Consider the following 19,151-nt stretch of genomic DNA (forward strand, 5'->3'; position numbering starts at 1 on the left):
CATAGATAAAACTATTATCATTGTCAACAATATCTGATGGAAGCTATTTTAACATTTAAGAATGTAAGACTTAAAAAAACCAGATACAAAACAGTATTCTAGTTTTCAGTATAAATATTCTCTAAAGACTGACTCTAAAGACTCTTACCGAGAGAAAAACTGAGCCTTAATTCATGAGCAAGAATCAATGAGAGCAAATTAAGTGAGTCTTAAAAGGTATGAAAGCCAATGCAATTATCTCCCCTGACAACATACAGACTCTAATAAACTTTATAACTCAATTTTATCTCTTTTTCACTGGGGATATGTGGACCGTGTCTTAAAACCTAGAGAGCTGCCTACCCAGACAGCCTCGACTGAGTCCACACGGCCCAAAAATGCTGTCTAGGAAGGAAACTCGCTTGGATTGGAGACAGAGCCACCGTTAATTCGTCGGCGGGCTCTGCATATCAATGAGGCGCTCGAGCGTGTGTTTATAGAAGCTCAGCGCGCTCGAGAGCGTCTCATCAGATTGAGAAGAGCGCGTGCAAAGCTGTGCCTGACGTCTCGCGGAGCACTTTCAACCTGCTACTGACATCAAAGAGACAGAGACCGGGGTTATCATCAATCTCACACTGTTTGAGGATCTCGATTATTGGATTTGAGTGGTACAAACAGACCGGAGGCTGCTGCTGGAGGTTCTCAACCAACTATTTGGGATGAATCGTTCTACGGCCGCTTTACTTTTGCTGGTGATCGCCGTTTATTCACTCAATACAGAGGGTGAGTGTGTGTGAAGCTTTTTTTTTATGAAGTTACGTTTATTCATTAAGTTTGCGAATATGTGTAGTAGCCTATATCAATATAGAATTCAATGTTTTAGGTTTTATCCGGAGTGAAGAGTAGGCTACATGGTTTTAGGAGATATAACAAAAAAAAATGTATTTTGTTTTATCAAATGTTTAGCCTACAACTTTTCCCGCAGAATAACAGCGCCTTATGCTGGTGCAACTATCAAACATCTCTTCTTCTCTGAGACAGTCTAGTTCATTCTGCAAAACTTGGCCAGTGATAGTAAATAGTGGCTCTTTGTGTTGCTGCTGGATGAGTCTTGTTGGCTTCTGTCCTGAGATGCTGAATGGAGCAGAGAAGATTGATGAGGGATTAGATGTGGGTCACACGTCTTTCAGCAGCTCACCTGCCTCTTAGCCGGAGTGTTGAAAGAGAGTGAAAACAGCAAATGGCACTTTAATGAATCACCATGCCAGTGATGTGCAGTTTGTTGATTTTGCACAACCTCATTTGTCGGTTCAGTTCTGCAAGTGTTTAAAAGTTAGAGGATACTGGAACCTGTCAGAAAGCATCTCAGGAAGAAATGTCCATGTCACATTTCACAACACAATCTAAACAAGAATAATGCCTGTTTTCAGAATTAAGCACATTTTCCTCACAAATTATCATTACTTTAATGCAATACATTCTCATTAATATGAAAGTCATTGCCTAAAAATCAGGAAACAAAAGTACCATGCATATTTACAGTAGTACTTACTTTACATTTTAAATAAATCACATAAATATTAGTAACAATTAATTTGTTAACACAAATATATTTTTTCAGTGTTTTTTTTGTAATAACATTTTATTAAAGAAGCGCATGTATAAGGATGACACATTCAATTTGGTTTTAAATTTTTCTGTGGACACACGTTCCACTTTCTTTATGCAATTATACTGTTCTTTCTATTTCTCTCTTCTTTTCAAATATAATTTTTGGGGTGCAAAATGAATCAGAAATCTCTTGACAGATGTTGTTGTTGTTTTTGAGACTCACCCGTCTACTGCATGGTTTTCCTCGAGACTAAACCTTGCCTTTTTATTCATTTCTTAGCATACAAGTGCAGATGCACAAGAAAAGGCCCGAAGATCCGGTACAAAGATGTACAAAAGCTGGAGATCAAGCCTAAACATCCGTACTGCCAAGAAAAGATGATATTGTGAGTTGGAAAAAAATATCTATTTTTTATTTCCTTGTTTTGGGTCTGTAACGTGTGTTTGGTGTATTTAATTATTATATTTATGACTTCCAATTGAAATAGGCTGGATAACTGGACAAGAAACAGTAATATGTCTAACGGGCTTTAATGGACTAGTCTAATAATAAGATTTAGCAAAGAAATTAATAATGTAGAGGAGAGCCATTTCAAGCATGTGTGTAGACGTTAAGCAATTGTCATTGCTGTAAAAAAAAACATAAAAAAATAAAGTGCCATCTGCTTCAGAACCTGCTAGAAAGGTCAAGCATGGTCATCCAGCTCAATCCAGCCCCGACCAGTTCAACCAGCTCAAACCAGGCTGTAACTGTCTGGTAATGCAGCTGATCGGGCACAAAAAAAAATTAGACTAGCTAATGATCATAAATCACCACAATAGATCAGCCACAATCCAACACAATTAGCTGCCAACAGAAGCTGTTTTAGTCGGATTTTCCAGGAAGATGCGTATTACAATTGAGTGGCGCACTTGCAGCGTAGAGAGCTTAGTAGAGAGTAGTAGAGAGCTTAGTCAAAATGGACTCAAAATTACTCCGCGTGGTTATGTTATGACAATGTAATCTGTTCATGAAGCCTAAAAGATCCAAGCGTGATTTCTCAGATGTAAGGCAAATTTGTGTTTGTGATAAGCTTGTCTTTTTTATTGTCAACATTACTATACATTACTGTTCCATCTGCTGGTCATATTAGGTATTGCAGTGCATTTGCAGAGCTGGAGACTTCTACACTGTAAAATGATTATTGGTTTAACTTAAAAAAGTAAGTTACCTGGTTACCTTCAAATTGAGTTCATTGAAATTAAAAAATTAAGTTAATACAACAAAGGAGATTGGTTTAATAAATAGAAGCTAAAATAATTATGTTATCTGAACCAAATTAATTATCTAAGTTGATTTGACAAAATATAAGTATGTGATAAATCGTGAAAATATTTTTTTAGTAAGGTTGTGGGAATATTCTGAAATTCAATCAAGCATTACAACGTTCTTATTTGTAAAATTAGATATTTATTCAAAAGCATGTCTTGCAATAAAATCTTGTAATGAGATAGAGAGAGAGAGAGAGAGAGAGAGAGAGAGCGCAGAAATTTTGCTCTAAACTGTGAATTTCAAATCAAATTGGTCGAATGTGAAACTTATTCTTTGCTTTATTCCTTGAAGTGCACAGACAATCTTGATTCAAGTGCTGTACTGTTGTAATCATTTGAAGTATGTGTGTATCTGTATATATATTATGTAAATACAGTATTTAAGTTGGTAATTATACTGTATATAATTGATAGTTAGTGCAGACATATATTTTACATATTAAACTTTTTTGTTATCCTTTTACAAAAAAGAAACAATTCTGCATTTATTAGATTGGCTCACTCAAATTTATTTTAACCTCAAAGTTTTGGATAACAATCCGTGGCCATTTAGCTCATTTGTCTGGATTTGCATTCGTGAGCTCTGACCTCAGAGAAAAACAAACCCAGTGGATTGTGCTGAGAACGTCCCTTCTCTCCAGTAAATGACACTGGATTCTGAGTGTGAGTTTAACATTCTAGAAGCTTCTCCAGTCTCACAAGAGCTCCTGTGAGTTTAGAGACAACAAACATTTTCTTTTGGCTGCACAGGTGAATAATAAAGGAAAAAGAAAATCGAGGAAAAAGACTAGGGACTCTTGGTCAGTGTGATTCAGTGACTCCAGCAATGTGGTAAACATTTTCTTAATAGGCAAAATTGAATTGAATTCTGCTTTGGTTTTGTATTTGTTTACTGGTCACATGTTCAGCAGAGCATTATTTGGTCATGATGATGAGTCACCTCAGAACGTTTTGTTTGGATATCTATTTTCTACCATCTACTAATGTATTGGGTGCTGATTTTTCTCAAATCTCTAATTGGTACAGTGTTACATACATTTATTAACACAAATGATAATGGATAAAAATCCTTGCATAATGTTTGTGTTGCTGACTGACTAATGTTTTCCCCTTGTCTCATCCTGTTTACCCATCTTCTCCTCCCATCCACTCATCCATAATTTTCCCCATGTGTTTATAGTGTCACCATGGAGAATGTGGCCCGTTTCAAAGGTCAGGAGTATTGCCTGCACCCCAGACTCCAGAGCACTAAGAACCTTGTCAAGTGGTTCAAAATCTGGAAGGACAAACACAGGTAGCGTTCAGCAGCAGATCTGAAACATCGCTTCTACATTGATATACACGAAGTCCTCCAGCACAGCGAAGTCAAAAACTGTTTAAAACCCAAATTACTCATATAAAATGAAATTTTTCCAAAGTTAAATATTAAACAGATAGTCAGTGAGAATGATGGTTGTGGTTGTTGAAAAAATAGGAGCAATTTGCATCATCAGTCGAAAAGCAAAGCTCTTTCAGAAGAAGAGCAAGTTATTATAGTTTGATTAAGGGTTATAGACTTTTTATTATTATTGAAATTAAATGCACTTTTTGTGTACAATAAGATGAGCAATTTTTATTTTATGTTGACTTTGAAGGTGCACTCTTGAAAAATATGTTTACAGCCACCATGAAATCATAACTGACAATTATTTATGCTGCAGTGTTTATTATAAATAATAGTGTTTATAGTGTTTAGTATAAATTTTAAGTCAGATATACATCACAATAGGGGCTTTCACACCAGCGGAACATTGGCGGAAGTAGCCGCTATTTGGCGTGATCACACCGCAGGAACTGGGAACGATTTTAGTCGGGAATGCCATTTGGAGGGACTAAATTAGCTTTTACTTCAGACTAGGGTCTAACCCAGCACAATAGGAACTACCAGTGACGTAAGTGTACGTTGATTGGCTGAACGACTTACTCCACGATTTAACTCCATGAATATGAAAAACAGTAATAAGACACAAACATACAGAAAGCTAATGTTAACGGCATTTACCTGTCGCCTTTGTGTTCTTTTCTCAGCCTCTATGATATGTAGCACTGTAAGTTGTCATAATTTCATCTCTTAGCCTTCCTTTTTGCTCTTTCAATCGCATAACTTTCGCATAAGAAAATACTGTTTCTGTTTCATGCTGACTTTAAAACCATGTACACTCACATGATATGAAGACTCCACACCAGTAGGTGTCACTATAATCCCCAAACTACTGGCATGTTTTGCAGCACAACAGACAAAAAAATAATTTATGCATCTTTAAAAAGGCCAGTATAACCCCTCACAAATGTTTGTTTCTTGTCCCTTTGTAGGGTGTACGAGGCCTAATCGTTCTACATTATTCACGAGGCTGAAAACGTTGTGGGATACACAGCACTACCAGTGAACTGTCGATGACCAGAGGACCAATTTTTTAAAAGCATGACAAAGCATATACCCAGACAAGCTTATAATAAAGCACATCAGTCAATTTTATTAAGTTATATTAATGTGGAATCATTTATAGTCATACAAAAATGTTTCGCAGTGTAATTATGAGCCAAATGTGCAGTTATGGCAGAGAAACGTTTCTGTGAATCAGCGCCATCTGTAAGAAGTGATCATTACATTTTGCAATGTGTAATGTTTTCTGAAGCATCAGTTTTTGGTCTGATTTATTGTGTTGTGGCATATAAATGGGGTCCTGAAACTGTATTTGGATACTGTCTGGTTTGAAACTGTGGTATACTATCCACAAGTGTCAAAGTAGATCTTAGAGTTCTCACAGTATACAAAGAACAGAAATATAGAGGATGTGTAAATAATATCTTCAAAGACTTTACTGTGTTCTATGCCAACATTTAACCAGTAAAAGGCAAAGTGTTTTTTTTTTTTTTTTTTTTTTTTTATGTTATGTTTTTTACAATCATTTTTCAAAAATAGTTTCTCATTGATCTGCCCAAAAGTGCCGGAGGAACTTTCTTTTGTAACTTATTACTTTAGAATTTGGTACTTCATGGTGAAGTGAAGGAGACAATGCTACGTTCAATAATATAAACAATTCAAATCATATCATACCTTTACTTTATATTTACACATATTTTATTCCTCTGTGGACATGTACTGTCACACGGTGAGCACATGAACCTTGGGGCCTGCAGTAGCTCATGTGTTTAAAATGAAGCTTTTTATTTAAAATTGGCCCTCCTATCAGCACACTATATGTGCCTCCTCTTTGAGGTGTGCAGGATTTGTAACCTATTGTTTTAAATTGTTTGGTATGACTGTGTTTTTCTTTTTGGTAAATGGAATGTTTCTCGTCTCAGATTGTATGTATAAGCACACAGAATAGGTTCTTGTGCATTGACCACCTTGCCTATAGTCTAGCTTGTTCAGAATTTATTAGTGAAGCCTATGTATTGTATCACAGAATTGTTGTTTTACTATTTAAATAATAAATAATAGAAATGTTTTAAGTCTTTGTGTTTGGACTGACCCACCAAACACAACTAAAGTCCAAGGAGTGTAATCTTCAAGCACAGCAATAAACATTTAAATAAATCACAGGGTGTATCTTATTTACTGTATATTGCAATCTTTCTTTTTCACTGGTTCAAGGATATTGGTTATTATGCACAACATCCAATAACGGAATCTTCCAGTTGCTCCCTGCTGCACGTCATATCAACGTCAATGTTTGGGGTAACGCATTATAAGAAAATCGAGTTATGTAATCAGATTATTTTTAAAGTAACTTGTAAAGTAACATATTACTTTAAAATTTACAACAAAGTATCCATTTTGTAAAAAAGTAACACGAGTTAACTTTGCTTTCCCATTTATTTACTGACATCTGTCCCCATGTTGAGAGAAATTGGGAGTAAGTGAGGTGTTGTGTGTGCTGTGCAAACATGATGGTTATTGTAGTTCTAGTCTAAATGTGAGCATGCATTTACTCATCTCACTTGCACAAAAACAGATTCAGTATTCCTAAAAATAAAAAAAATAAAAAAATAAACTGAAATGCAAACCTGCAATAACTAAATATTAAATAACGCAAATATACTTTATGTATTTAATCTCACTTTTTTAAGCTATGTCTTTGCTGCTGTCCTTAAATGATCAAATGTAACCATACGAATAAACAAAAATGAATTTAGATAAACATCATGCATGCACAAACGCATGCCGAAGGAGAAACTCTAAACACAAACTGTCTTTATTAAATCCACAGGAGAAGAGGGCAAACACAACCGCTTAACGACGAGACAGGACCAAAAAAAACAAAAAACAAAACGGAACAGAACAGGGAGTTACCAGACTAAACAAGGGAACTAATGAGTTAATCAACAACAGCTGAACTGAATGAGACTGACACATACTTGGGAACCAGGTCAACTTAGAATGACAGGAACAAACACAATGAAACAAAACATAATCCTGACAGTACGCACCCAACCCAGTGGTGGAGGTTTGGGAGATGGAACAAGAGATGCGATCGCCTGCGATGGATCCAACCGCCGTGGAGACCCAGACGGAGATGAACAGACATGGAGCCAGGATGACACTGCAGGTCTGGAGGGCCAAGGTGGAGCTGACGGCTCATGTTACTGAGGAGGGGATCCGGAGGCGGCCACAGAGGAGACAGTGCGACCGAGGACAACGGTGAAGCCGGAGGGAAGGCGGAGCACGGTGGAGCCGAAGGGATGGAGGGCAGAAGTGTATCCAAAGGTCAGGAATCCCGTGGTGGAACCAGGTTGATATCTGACCCAGGCAGAGACGGTGGGACGAGAGAGCCTGGTGGAATTGGTGGGATGACGGCCCACGGTGGAGCTGAGGGAGCATTGACCCAAGTCGGAGCCGTTGGGTCGGAGGACCAAGGTGGAGTCCGGGGCTCTGTGGCTGGAGGAGGAGGTGTGAAAGGAAGGTGGAAGGTGGGAGGTGGGAGAGGAGGTGGGAGAGGAAGGCTGGGCAGGCACTCAGGAAGCTTAGGAAACTCAGAACTGGGCGGGACCAGCGGTAACAGGGGAATTAAGGGTATTACCTCCTTTAACTCATCCATTATATTTCCAGAGGCCATTCAAAACTCATTCACAGCGGCAGGGCTTCCCTCCATGCCCTCCATCTCCACTAGTATTCCCTCTTGGATTGTTTTTTTGTGACTTGTGCACCTGTTCAGAAGTATCGTTGGGCTCAGGCACCAGGGGGCGGAATATGGCTCAGTAGGACTCACTGGCACATTCTCCATGGCAGGCTCAGACTCCTTGTCTGCGGTGGAATCAGGCTTTAGCTCCGTAGGGCTGACTGGACTCTGGGTCTGGAGTGGAACTGGTGTCCTCCACTGGGCCGATGATGAATGCAGAGTAATTTACAAGTACAAACTCCACAAATGTGGTGAAATCCTCAAATGGATAGTGAGTTAGGCACGCCAACTCCAATATCTAAACAGAAACTGTCTTTATTAAATCCACAGGAAAATAGGGCAAACAAAACCAATTAACAACAACGAGACAGGGAAAAGAACTGAACAGAACAGGGAGTATACCAGACTAAACAAGGGAACTGTTTAGTCCGGTATAATTTAATCAACAACAGGTGAGCTGAATACATACTTGGGAGCTAGGCCAACTTGACAGGAACAAACACAAATATAGCTGCAAGCAGCAATTATCGGGGCCAAGCGCAAGCAGATGACAGGATATGCCAACATGGCTGAAGGTGTCAGACCAACTGCAACAATGAGCAATTAAAGACATTTAGAGAGGATTTTAGGCGAAATGGCTGATAAATCATATAAAAAGTAATTCAGAATATGATTTAATGGATTATCACTTTCGACCAATAGGTGGAGCAGTTACAAAACTGATGTGATGTGGTCAGAGTGAAGTGACAATGACATATACAAAGTTTGGTGTCAATATTTCAAGGGATTTCAGAGATAAAGCCTGAATAGTGCTTTTGGCATCATGCCTCAACTTTGCTGCTGCGCTATACGAAAACGGTTTCGTCTATCGACACGAAATCCATAACTTTTAGTCGGCACAGTCTGGAGATGATACGATTCGATTTTGGTGAAAATCGGACAAACGGTCTAGGAGGAGTTCGAAAAAGTAGGTTTTGAATGAAAATCAAGATGGCGGACAGGAAGTTTGGCCAAATAAGGAAAACTTGGTATCTATGTTCTCGGCTTGACCCAGGGAATCTATTAAGACCAGTGGCATTTCAATAGCCAGATTTATTCAAAAGTTATTAGCAGTTTTGGAAATTTTGTTATAACTTTGGACCACTAGGTGGCGCTGTCTCGAAATATTTTGGGTACCTTCAGGGGATGGAGCTGATGGCACATTCTGAGTTTCGTAATATTACACCAATGCATTTGTTTAGTATAGCATTTTATTTCACAAAACTGTATTGAAGTCAATGGGAATTTCATGTTTTGTTCTGTTATAGCGCCACCAAGAGGCTCAGTCACACCATTTTTTTTATGTGTCCTCAGAGTGAGCCCATACATATTTGTGTCGATTTTGGTGAAAATATATCAATTCGCTTCGGAGTTATAGACATTTATATGAAAAAACACGTAAAAAATGACTGACACATGACTTTGATTGGAATTTACTACCCCTAAACATCAATATTTTCGCATTTGGGCATTGGCATATAGCTATCGACCTATGTTTCCAAACTTCTGACGGTGGTTTCGTCTCGATCGGACTAGCGGTTTCGAAGATATAGCCAAATGTTTTTTAAGCGCTAAATCACAACGCTACACAAACCATAAGGCGAAACCTAGCATGTTTGGTATCTTGGGACTCGGCAACGATTCAGGAGTCTAATGAGATGAGTTTCGTGAAAATCAGTCGATCACAACCAAAGTTATAAGCTTTTGGAAAAAAAATGTCACCACTAGGTGGCGCTGTTTCGAAACTTCTCACGCTTCTTCAGGACATCGTGATGATGACCAATACCAAGTTTCGTAACAATTCGTTCATGCGTTCATAAAATACAGCATTTTAGCACAAAATTCAAAATGGCTGACAGTCAAAATGGCCGATATGGTCAAATTGGATATCAGTCGAATCGGCATGTTGCCCTGAATCTAACGAGACCAATTTTATGATTTTTGGACAAACTGTTCAAAAGCTATAAGCAAAAACAGCCATTTTCCATATCTCCGGACCAGTAGGTGGCGCTGCGCCGAAACACAGCATGTAGCCTCAGTTCATGCTTGTGATGACATGTACCAATTTTGGTCTGAATCCGATAAAGCGTTGCGGAGATACAGCCCTACGACTGTTTTCGCAAGCGCTACGTAAAATTTGTTCGAGCGTTATTCGAAAACGGTTTGACGAATCAATTTGAATTCCATAACTTTTTGTCAGCACTACCTGAAGATGATCTGGTTCAATTTTCGTGCAAATCGGACAAACCGTCTAGGACGAGTTCGAAAAAGTAGCTTTTTCAGGTCATTCAAAATGGCGGCCATATTTATATGCCGGAAAATTACATCATAGGGTGCACTCGAATCGACAAGAGCTCAGGAATCAGAGAAAAAAAGAATTTTGTTGATTGGCCTTACTGTTCAAAAGTTATTAGCAAAATAAAAGTGAAATTTTGGACAGGTGGTGGCGCTAGAGGGAATGACTTAGAAACACCAAAATTGGTGTATTTAATGTTGGGACTGTCCTCTATCAGAATGTCAAATCAAAACAACTTTCCCGCAATCGGTTCTATGGGCTGCCATAGACGCCCAGTCGGAAGAAACGGAAGAATAAATATAGCTGCAAGCAGCCATTACCGGGGCCAAGCAGAATAAGACGACAAGACATGCCAAAATGTCTGAAAGTGTCAGACCAACTGCAACAATGAGCAATTAAAGACATTTAAAGAGGATTTTAGACGAAATGGCTGAAAAATCATAGAAACAGTCAATAAAAATATGATTTAATGCATTATCACTTTTGACCAATAGGTGGCGCAGTTACAAAACTGATGTGATGTGGTCAGAGTGAAGTGACAATGACACATACAAAGTTTGGTGTCAATATGTCAAGGCATTGCAGAGATAAAGCCTGAATAGTGCTATTAGCATCATGCCTCAACTTTGCTGCTGCGCTATACGAAAACGGTTTGGTCTACCCACACGAAATCCATAACTTTGAGTCGGCACAGTCTGGAGATGATACGATTCGATTTTGGTGAAAATCGGACAAACGGTCTAGGAGGAGTTCGAAAAAGTAGGTTTTGAATGAAAATCAAGATGGCGGACAGGAAGTTTGGCCAAATAAGGTAAACTTGGTATCTATGTTCTCGGCTTGACCCAAGGAATCTATTAAGACCAGTGGCATTTCAGTAGCCAGATTTATTCAAAAGTTATTAGCCTTTTTGTAAATGTTGTTATAAGTTTTGACCACTAGGTGGCGCTGTTTCGAAATATTTTGAATACCTTTAGGGGATGATGCTGATGGCACATTCTGAGTTTTGTAATATTACACTAATGCATTTGTTTAGTATAGCACTTTATTTCACAAAACTGTATTGAAGTCAATGGGAATTTCATGTTTTGTTCTATTATAGCGCCACCAAGAGGCTCAGTCCCACAATTTTTTTTATGTGTCCTCAGAGTGAGCCCATACATATGTGTGTCGATTTTGGTGAAAATATCTCAATTCGCTTCAGAGTTATAGACATTTATATGAAAAAACACGTAAAAAATGACTGACACATGACTTTGATTGGAATTTACTACCCCTAAACATCAATATTTTCGCATTTGGGCATTGGCGTATAGCTATCGACCTATGTTTCCAAACTTCTGACGGTGGTTTCGTCTCGATCGGACAAACGGTTTCGAAGATATAGCCAAATGTTTTTTAAGCGCTAAATAACAACGCTACACAAACCGTGAGGCGAAACCTAGCATGTTTGGTATCGTTGGACTCGGCAAGGATTCAGGAGTCTAATGAGATGAGTTTGGTGAAAATAAGTCAACCACACCCAAAGTTATAAGCATTTGAAAAAAAAAATTCACCACTAGGTGGCGCTGTTTCGAAACTTCTCACGCTCCTTCAGATCATCGAGCTGATGACCCATACCAAGTTTCGTAACAATCCGTTCATGCGTTCTTAAAATACAGCATTTTAGCACAAAATTCAAAATGGCCGACAGTCAAAATGGCCGATATGGTAAAATTTGATATCAGTCGACTCGGCATGTTGCCCTGAATCTAACGAGACCAATTTTATGATTTTTGGACAAATTGTTCAGAAGTTATAAGCAAAAATAGCCCTTTTTCATATCTCCGGACCAGTAGGTGGCGCTGCGCCGAAACGCAGCATGTAGCCTCAGGTCATGCTTGTGATGACCTGTACCAATTTTGGTCTGAATCCGATAAAGCGTTGCGGAGATACAGCCTTACGACTGTTTTCGCAAGCGCTACGTAAAATGTGTTCGAGCGTTATTCGAAAACGGTTTGACGAATCAATTTGAATTCCATAACTTTTGGTCAGCACTGCCTGAAGATGATCTGGTTCAATTTTCGTGCAAATCGGACAAACCGTCTAGGACGAGTTCGAAAAAGTAGCTTTTTCAGCACATTCAAAATGGCGACCATATTTATAAGCCGGAAAATGACGTCATAGGGTGCAATCGAATCGGCATGAGCTCAGGAATCAGAGGAAAAAAGAATTTTGTTGATTGGCCTTACGCTTCAAAAGTTATTAGCATAATAAAAGTGAAACTTTGGACAGGTGGTGGCGCTAGAGGGAGTGACTTAGAAACACCAAAATTGGTGTATTTAATGTTGGGACTGTCCTCTATCAGAATGTCAAACCAAAACAACTTTCCCGCAATCGGTTCTATGGGCTGCCATAGACTCCCATGGCGGAAGAAGAAGAATAATAATAAGAACGGGAACAGATACAATAGGTGCCTCCGCACCTTCGGTGCTTGGCCCCTAATAATAAATATAGCTGCAAGCAGCAATTATCGGGGCCAAGCGCAAGCATATGACAGGATATGCCAACATGGCTGAAGGTGTCAGACCAACTGCAACAATGAGCAATTAAAGACATTTAGAGAGGATTTTAGGCGAAATGGCTGATAAATCATATAAAAAGTAATTCAGAATATGATTTAATGGATTATCACTTTCGACCAATAGGTGGAGCAGTTACAAAACTGATGTGATGTGGTCAGAGTGAAGTGACAATGACATATACAAAGTTTGGTGTCAATATTTCAAGGGATTTCAGAGATAAAGCCTGAATAGTGCTTTTGGCATCATGCCTCAAATTTGCTGCTGCGCTACACGAAAACGGTTTCGTCTATTGACACGAAATCCATAACTTTTAGTCGGCACAGTCTGGAGATGATACGATTCGATTTTGGTGAAAATCGGACAAACGGTCTAGGAGGAGTTCGAAAAAGTAGGTTTTGAATGAAAATCAAGATGGCGGACAGGAAGTTTGGCCAAATAAGGAAAACTTGGTATCTATGTTCTCGGCTTGACCCAGGGAATCTATTAAGACCAGTGGCATTTCAATAGCCAGATTTATTCAAAAGTTATTAGCAGTTTTGGAAATTTTGTTATAACTTTGGACCACTAGGTGGCGCTGTCTCGAAATATTTTGGGTACCTTCAGGGGATGGAGCTGATGGCACATTCTGAGTTTCGTAATATTACACCAATGCATTTGTTTAGTATAGCATTTTATTTCACAAAACTGTATTGAAGTCAATGGGAATTTCATGTTTTGTTCTGTTATAGCGCCACCAAGAGGCTCAGTCACACCATTTTTTTTATGTGTCCTCAGAGTGAGCCCATACATATGTGTGTCGATTTTGGTGAAAATATCTCAATTCGCTTCGGAGTTATAGACATTTATATGAAAAAACACGTAAAAAATGACTGACACATGACTTTGATTGGTATTTACTATCCCTAAACATCAATATTTTCGCATTTGGGCATTGGCATATAGCTATCGACCTATGTTTCCAAACTTCTGACGGTGGTTTCGTCTCGATCGGACTAGCGGTTTCGAAGATATAGCCAAATGTTTTTTAAGCGCTAAATCACAACGCTACACAAACCATAAGGCGAAACCTAGCATGTTTGGTATCTTGGGACTCGGCAACGATTCAGGAGTCTAATGAGATGAGTTTCGTGAAAATAAGTCGATCACAACCAAAGTTATAAGCATTTGGAAAAAAAATGTCACCACTAGGTGGCGCTGTTTCGAAACTTCTCACGCTTCTTCAGGACATCGTGATGATGACCAATACCAAGTTTCGTAACAATTCGTTCATGCGTTCATAAAATACAGCATTTTAGCACAAAATTCAAAATGGCCGACAGTCAAAATGGCCGATATGGTCAAATTGGATATCAGTCGAATCGGCATGTTGCCCTGAATCTAACGAGACCAATTTTATGATTTTTGGACAAACTGTTCAAAAGCTATAAGCAAAAACAGCCATTTTCCATATCTCCGGACCAGTAGGTGGCGCTGCGCCGAAACACAGCATGTAGCCTCAGTTCATGCTTGTGATGACATGTACCAATTTTGGTCTGAATCCGATAAAGCGTTGCGGAGATACAGCCCTACGACTGTTTTCGCAAGCGCTACGTAAAATTTGTTCGAGCGTTATTCTAAAACGGTTTGACGAATCAATTTGAATTCCATAACTTTTTGTCAGCACTACCTGAAGATGATCTGGTTCAATTTTCGTGCAAATCGGACAAACCGTCTAGGACGAGTTCGAAAAAGTAGCTTTTTCAGGTCATTCAAAATGGCGGCCATATTTATATGCCGGAAAAGGACATCATAGGGTGCACTCGAATCGACAAGAGCTCAGGAATCAGAGAAAAAAAGAATTTTGTTGATTGGCCTTACTGTTCAAAAGTTATTAGCAAAATAAAAGTGAAATTTTGGACATGTGGTGGCGCTAGAGGGAATGACTTAGAAACACCAAAATTGGTGTATTTAATGTTGGGACTGTCCTCTATCAGAATGTCAAATCAAAACAACTTTCCCGCAATCGGTTCTATGGGCTGCCATAGACGCCCAGTCGGAAGAAACGGAAGAATAAATATAGCTGCAAGCAGCAATTACCGGGGCCAAGCAGAATAAGACGACAAGACATGCCAAAATGTCTGAAAGTGTCAGACCAACTGCAACAATGAGCAATTAAAAACATTTAACCCTGTAAGACCCAGATATAGAAAGAAATGAGCAAAACAATTTTTGACCTCCCAGATATTGTTTTAGGTGGCCTCTGATGTAGAAATGAAAGAGTTTTCAGATTTTTTACGTTTTAGTAAGTTTTTAGGAAAACGTTGTAAATTTGCAACATTGGGCATTGTTGGGAGCAGAATTTCTGTGTTTGTACTCACTTTGTCTGAACAGATATACAGAACATTTAAGCATTCATTTGCAGGGTTGATTGCTTACTTAGCCCCATAACAGTATATATCATGAGTAATAACCACACAACAATCATAGTTTTATGAATAAGCATTTATTAATAAAAAATATTGGAAACAAATATTTACGGTATTGGGACTGATAAAATCCTTTTTCAGCCAGCGAAACCTCTCCCGGGGCACAGTGTGTTTAATTGGTTGGGGCTTGATTTCCACATCATCATTGGCTGGGCAGTCAATGGGTTGGTGTTTTCTTTGTCCATTTCACCTGCATCTTCATTCTCTGAGTCACTTGCATCAGTGTCGTCTGAGTCCATTTCAAAATCGCTCTCTCCATTTTGGACTGAAGCAATCACATCCTGCACACTGAATAAAAGACCTTTCTGTGCTGGTGGCATTCTGAAATGGAAAAAGTAAAAAATAATGAAGTTAAATATGTGAATAATACATATGGGTCTTACATTGTAGAAGATAAACTGAAAGAATAGACAGGGTGGTAGACCATGTGGGTAGAAATCTAAGTATTCCCATTAGCATGCCCATAAGTATTATAATTTCAGTGAAGTGATAATCAACATTTCACTACATTCAAACAATACTGTCTATTGCAGCCTATTATGCTCTCTACTTATCATACTAAAGGAACACATGCATCCCCCCAGGAAGAGTGGTAATCACTCTTTTATATAATTATAATTTCAATGAAGTGATAATCAACATTTCACTACATTCAAACAATACTGTCTATTGCAGCCTATTATGCTCTCTACTTATCATACTAAAAGAACACATGCATCCCCCCAGAGCACTTACAGGTTCACATTCAAGACCATTTGCACCTGTCCCTGGACAATGCAACAGGCATCCCAAGAATACCAGAACATTCAGAATCTGTTTTTCTATCTCCTAATGCTACTAACTGCTGCTTGGGCAACACTGAGAAAAAATGGCTCAGGATCATTTAGAAGTTTAAAAACAAACAAAAAAACTACAAAGATACAGGGAGTTTCAAATACTGCTATAGATGCTGAAGTTTCAAATATCCAATACAATTTATTCATGTGTTTAATAATGGTATAAGCTAAACTAAGTAAAAAATTAACAGAAAAACACATTTAGAGCTTAGTTACAATGAATCATGTAACACTACATTTCTACTACATTTTTTTTTTTCAATTTGTGATCATTTGAAAAGTGCAGTGTCCTTATGTAATGTGTAAGGTGCACAGGCTATTTTGACTACCACTCTGGACCAACGTTGTAGAATTACAACATAGACATAACAAGCTCTAAATCAAATTTGATGAAAGTTTTCCAAAATAACTAAATATGTACATGTTCTAGACATTGTAATAAACACCCAAAAAAATATTTAAGCAATTTTACTTACTTTAATCCCGACAAATCCAGTCATGCAAAAAAAGGAGATGAGCTCAGCGGGAAGTTTGCAGGTAGAGTGAGTTCATAGCCAGATGACCGGACCTATAAACACTTCTTCTATCCAATAGCATTGTGAGGACAAACAATAGGACCCAATGACTATGTAAATGTGGTAAAAAAAAAAATATATATAACAGATTGTTTTTAAGGATGGTTAAATGTAACGTTGTAATTTTACAACAAGGGGTGTTACAGGGTTAAAGAGGATTTTAGGCGAAATGGCTGAAAAATCATGTAAAAAGTGATTCAAAATATGATTTAATGGATTGTCACTTTTGACCAAAAGGTGGCGCTGTTACGAAATTGATGTGGTGTGGTCAGAGTAAGTAGACAGTGACACATACAAAGTTTTGTGTCAATATGTCGAGGCATTGCAGATATAAAGCCTGAATAGTCATTTTGGCATCATGCCTCAACTTTGCTGCTGTGCTATACGAAAACGGTTTCATCAATCGACACGAAATCCATAACTTTTTGTCGGCACAGTCTGGAGATGATACGATTCGATTTTGGTGAAAATCGGACAAACGGTCTAGGAGGAGTTCGAAAAAGTAGGTTTTGAATGAAAATCAAGATGGCGGACAGGAAGTTTGGCCAAATAAGGAAAACTTGGTATCTATGTTCTCGGCTTGACCCAAGGAATCTATTAAGAACCGTGGAACTTCAATAGCCAGATTTATTCAAAAGTTATTAGCCTTTTTGGAAATTTTGTTATAACTTTTGACCACTAGGTGGCGCTGTCTTGAAATATTTTGGTTGCCTTCAGGGGATGGTGCTGATGACACAATCTGAGTTTCGTAATATTACACCAATGCATTTGTTTAGTATAGCATTTTATTTCACAAAACTGTATTGAAGTCAATGGGAATTTCATATTTTGTTCAATTATAGCGCCACCAAGAGGCTCAGTCCCACAATTTTTTTTACGTGTCCTCAGAGTGAGCCCATACATATGTGTGTCAATTTTGGTGAAAATATCTCAATTCACTTCGGAGTTATAGACATTTATATGAAAAAACACGAAAAAAAATGACTGACACATGACTTTGATTGGAAATTAGTACCCCTAAACATCAATATTTTCGCATTTGGGCATTGGTGTATAGCTATCGACCTATGTTTCCAAACTTCTGACGGTGGTTTCGTCTCGATCGGACTAGCGGTTTCAAAGATATAGCCAAATGTTTTTTATGCGCTAAATCACAACGCTACACAAACCGTGAGGCGAAACCTAGCATGTTTGGTATCGTAGGACTTGGCAACGATTCAGGAGTCTAAAAAGATGAGTTTCGTGAAAATAAGTTGACCACACCCAAAGTTATAAGCATTTGAAAAAAAAAATTCACCACTAGGTGGCGCTGTTTCGAAACTTCTCAGGCTCATTCAGGGCATTGTGCTGATGACCCATACCACGTTTCGTAACAATCCGTTCATGCGGTCATAAAATACAGAATTTTAGCACAAAATTCAAAATGGCCGACAGCCAAAATGACCGATATGGTCAAATTGGACATCAGTCGACTCGGCATGTTGCCCTGAATCTAACGAGACCAATTTTATGATTTTTGGACAAACTGTTCAGAAGTTATAAGCAAAAATAGCCATTTTTCATATCTCCGGACCAGTAGGTGGCGCTGCGCCGAAACACAGCATGTAGCCTCAGGTCATGCTTGTGAGTACAAGTACCAAGTTTGGTCTGAATACGATAAACCGTTGCGGAGATACGGCCTTACGACCATTTTTGCTAGCGCTACGTAAAATGTATTCGTGCGTTTATCGAAAACGGTTTGACGAATCAATTTGAATTCCATAACTTTTTGTCAGCACTACCTGAAGATGATCTGGTTCAATTTTCGTGCAAATCGGACAAACCGTCTAGGACGAGTTCGAAAAAGTAGCTTTTTTTGAAAATTCAAGATGGCGGCCATATTTTTATGACGGAAAATGACGTCATAGGGTGCAATCGAATCGCCATGAGCTCAGGAATTAGAGGAAAAAAGAATTTTGCTGATTGGCCTTACGGTTCAAAAGTTATTAGCAAAATAAAAGTGAAATTTTGGACAGGTGGTGGCGCTAGAGGGAATGACTTAGAAACACCAAAATTGGTGTATTTAATGTTGAGACGGTCCTCTATCAGAATGTCAAACCAAAACAACTTTCCCGCAATCGGTTCTATGGGCTGCCATAGACTCCCATGGCGGAAGAATAATAATAATAAATATAGCTGCAAGCAGCCATTACCGGGGCCAAGCAGAATAAGACGACAAGACATGGCTGAAAGTGTCAGATCAACTGCAACAATGAGCAATTAAAGACATTTAAAGAGGATTTTAGGCGAAATGGCTGAAAAATCATAGAAAGAGTA

General features: G+C 38.6%; 1 protein-coding gene across 1 annotated transcript; it reads left to right on the plus strand.

Annotated features, from left to right (window-relative positions):
* Nucleotides 1-482: 482 nt before the first annotated feature.
* On the plus strand, nucleotides 483-6,498 carry cxcl14 (chemokine (C-X-C motif) ligand 14). Its single transcript, XM_082178652.1, has 4 exons — nucleotides 483-762; nucleotides 1,871-1,976; nucleotides 4,082-4,195; nucleotides 5,254-6,498. Exons 1-4 carry the CDS (start codon nucleotides 699-701, stop codon nucleotides 5,267-5,269), a joined length of 300 nt encoding a protein of 99 aa, XP_082034778.1. The 5' UTR covers nucleotides 483-698; the 3' UTR covers nucleotides 5,270-6,498.
* The last annotated feature ends 12,653 nt before the right edge of the window (nucleotides 6,499-19,151 follow it).

The sequence above is a fragment of the Leuciscus leuciscus genome (genome assembly GCF_965113295.1).
Source record: "Leuciscus leuciscus genome assembly, chromosome: 8".
In the NCBI taxonomy this organism is placed as follows: Eukaryota; Metazoa; Chordata; class Actinopteri; order Cypriniformes; family Leuciscidae; genus Leuciscus; species Leuciscus leuciscus.

Coding starts and splice junctions, on each gene's coding strand:
- cxcl14 (XM_082178652.1), top strand. CDS start 699: ATGAATCGTTCTACGGCCGCTTTACTTTTGCTGGTGATCGCCGTTTAT. Junction 763..1,870: donor TTATTCACTCAATACAGAGG/GTGAGTGTGTGT, acceptor TTCATTTCTTAG/CATACAAGTGCAGATGCACA. Junction 1,977..4,081: donor TGCCAAGAAAAGATGATATT/GTGAGTTGGAAA, acceptor ATGTGTTTATAG/TGTCACCATGGAGAATGTGG.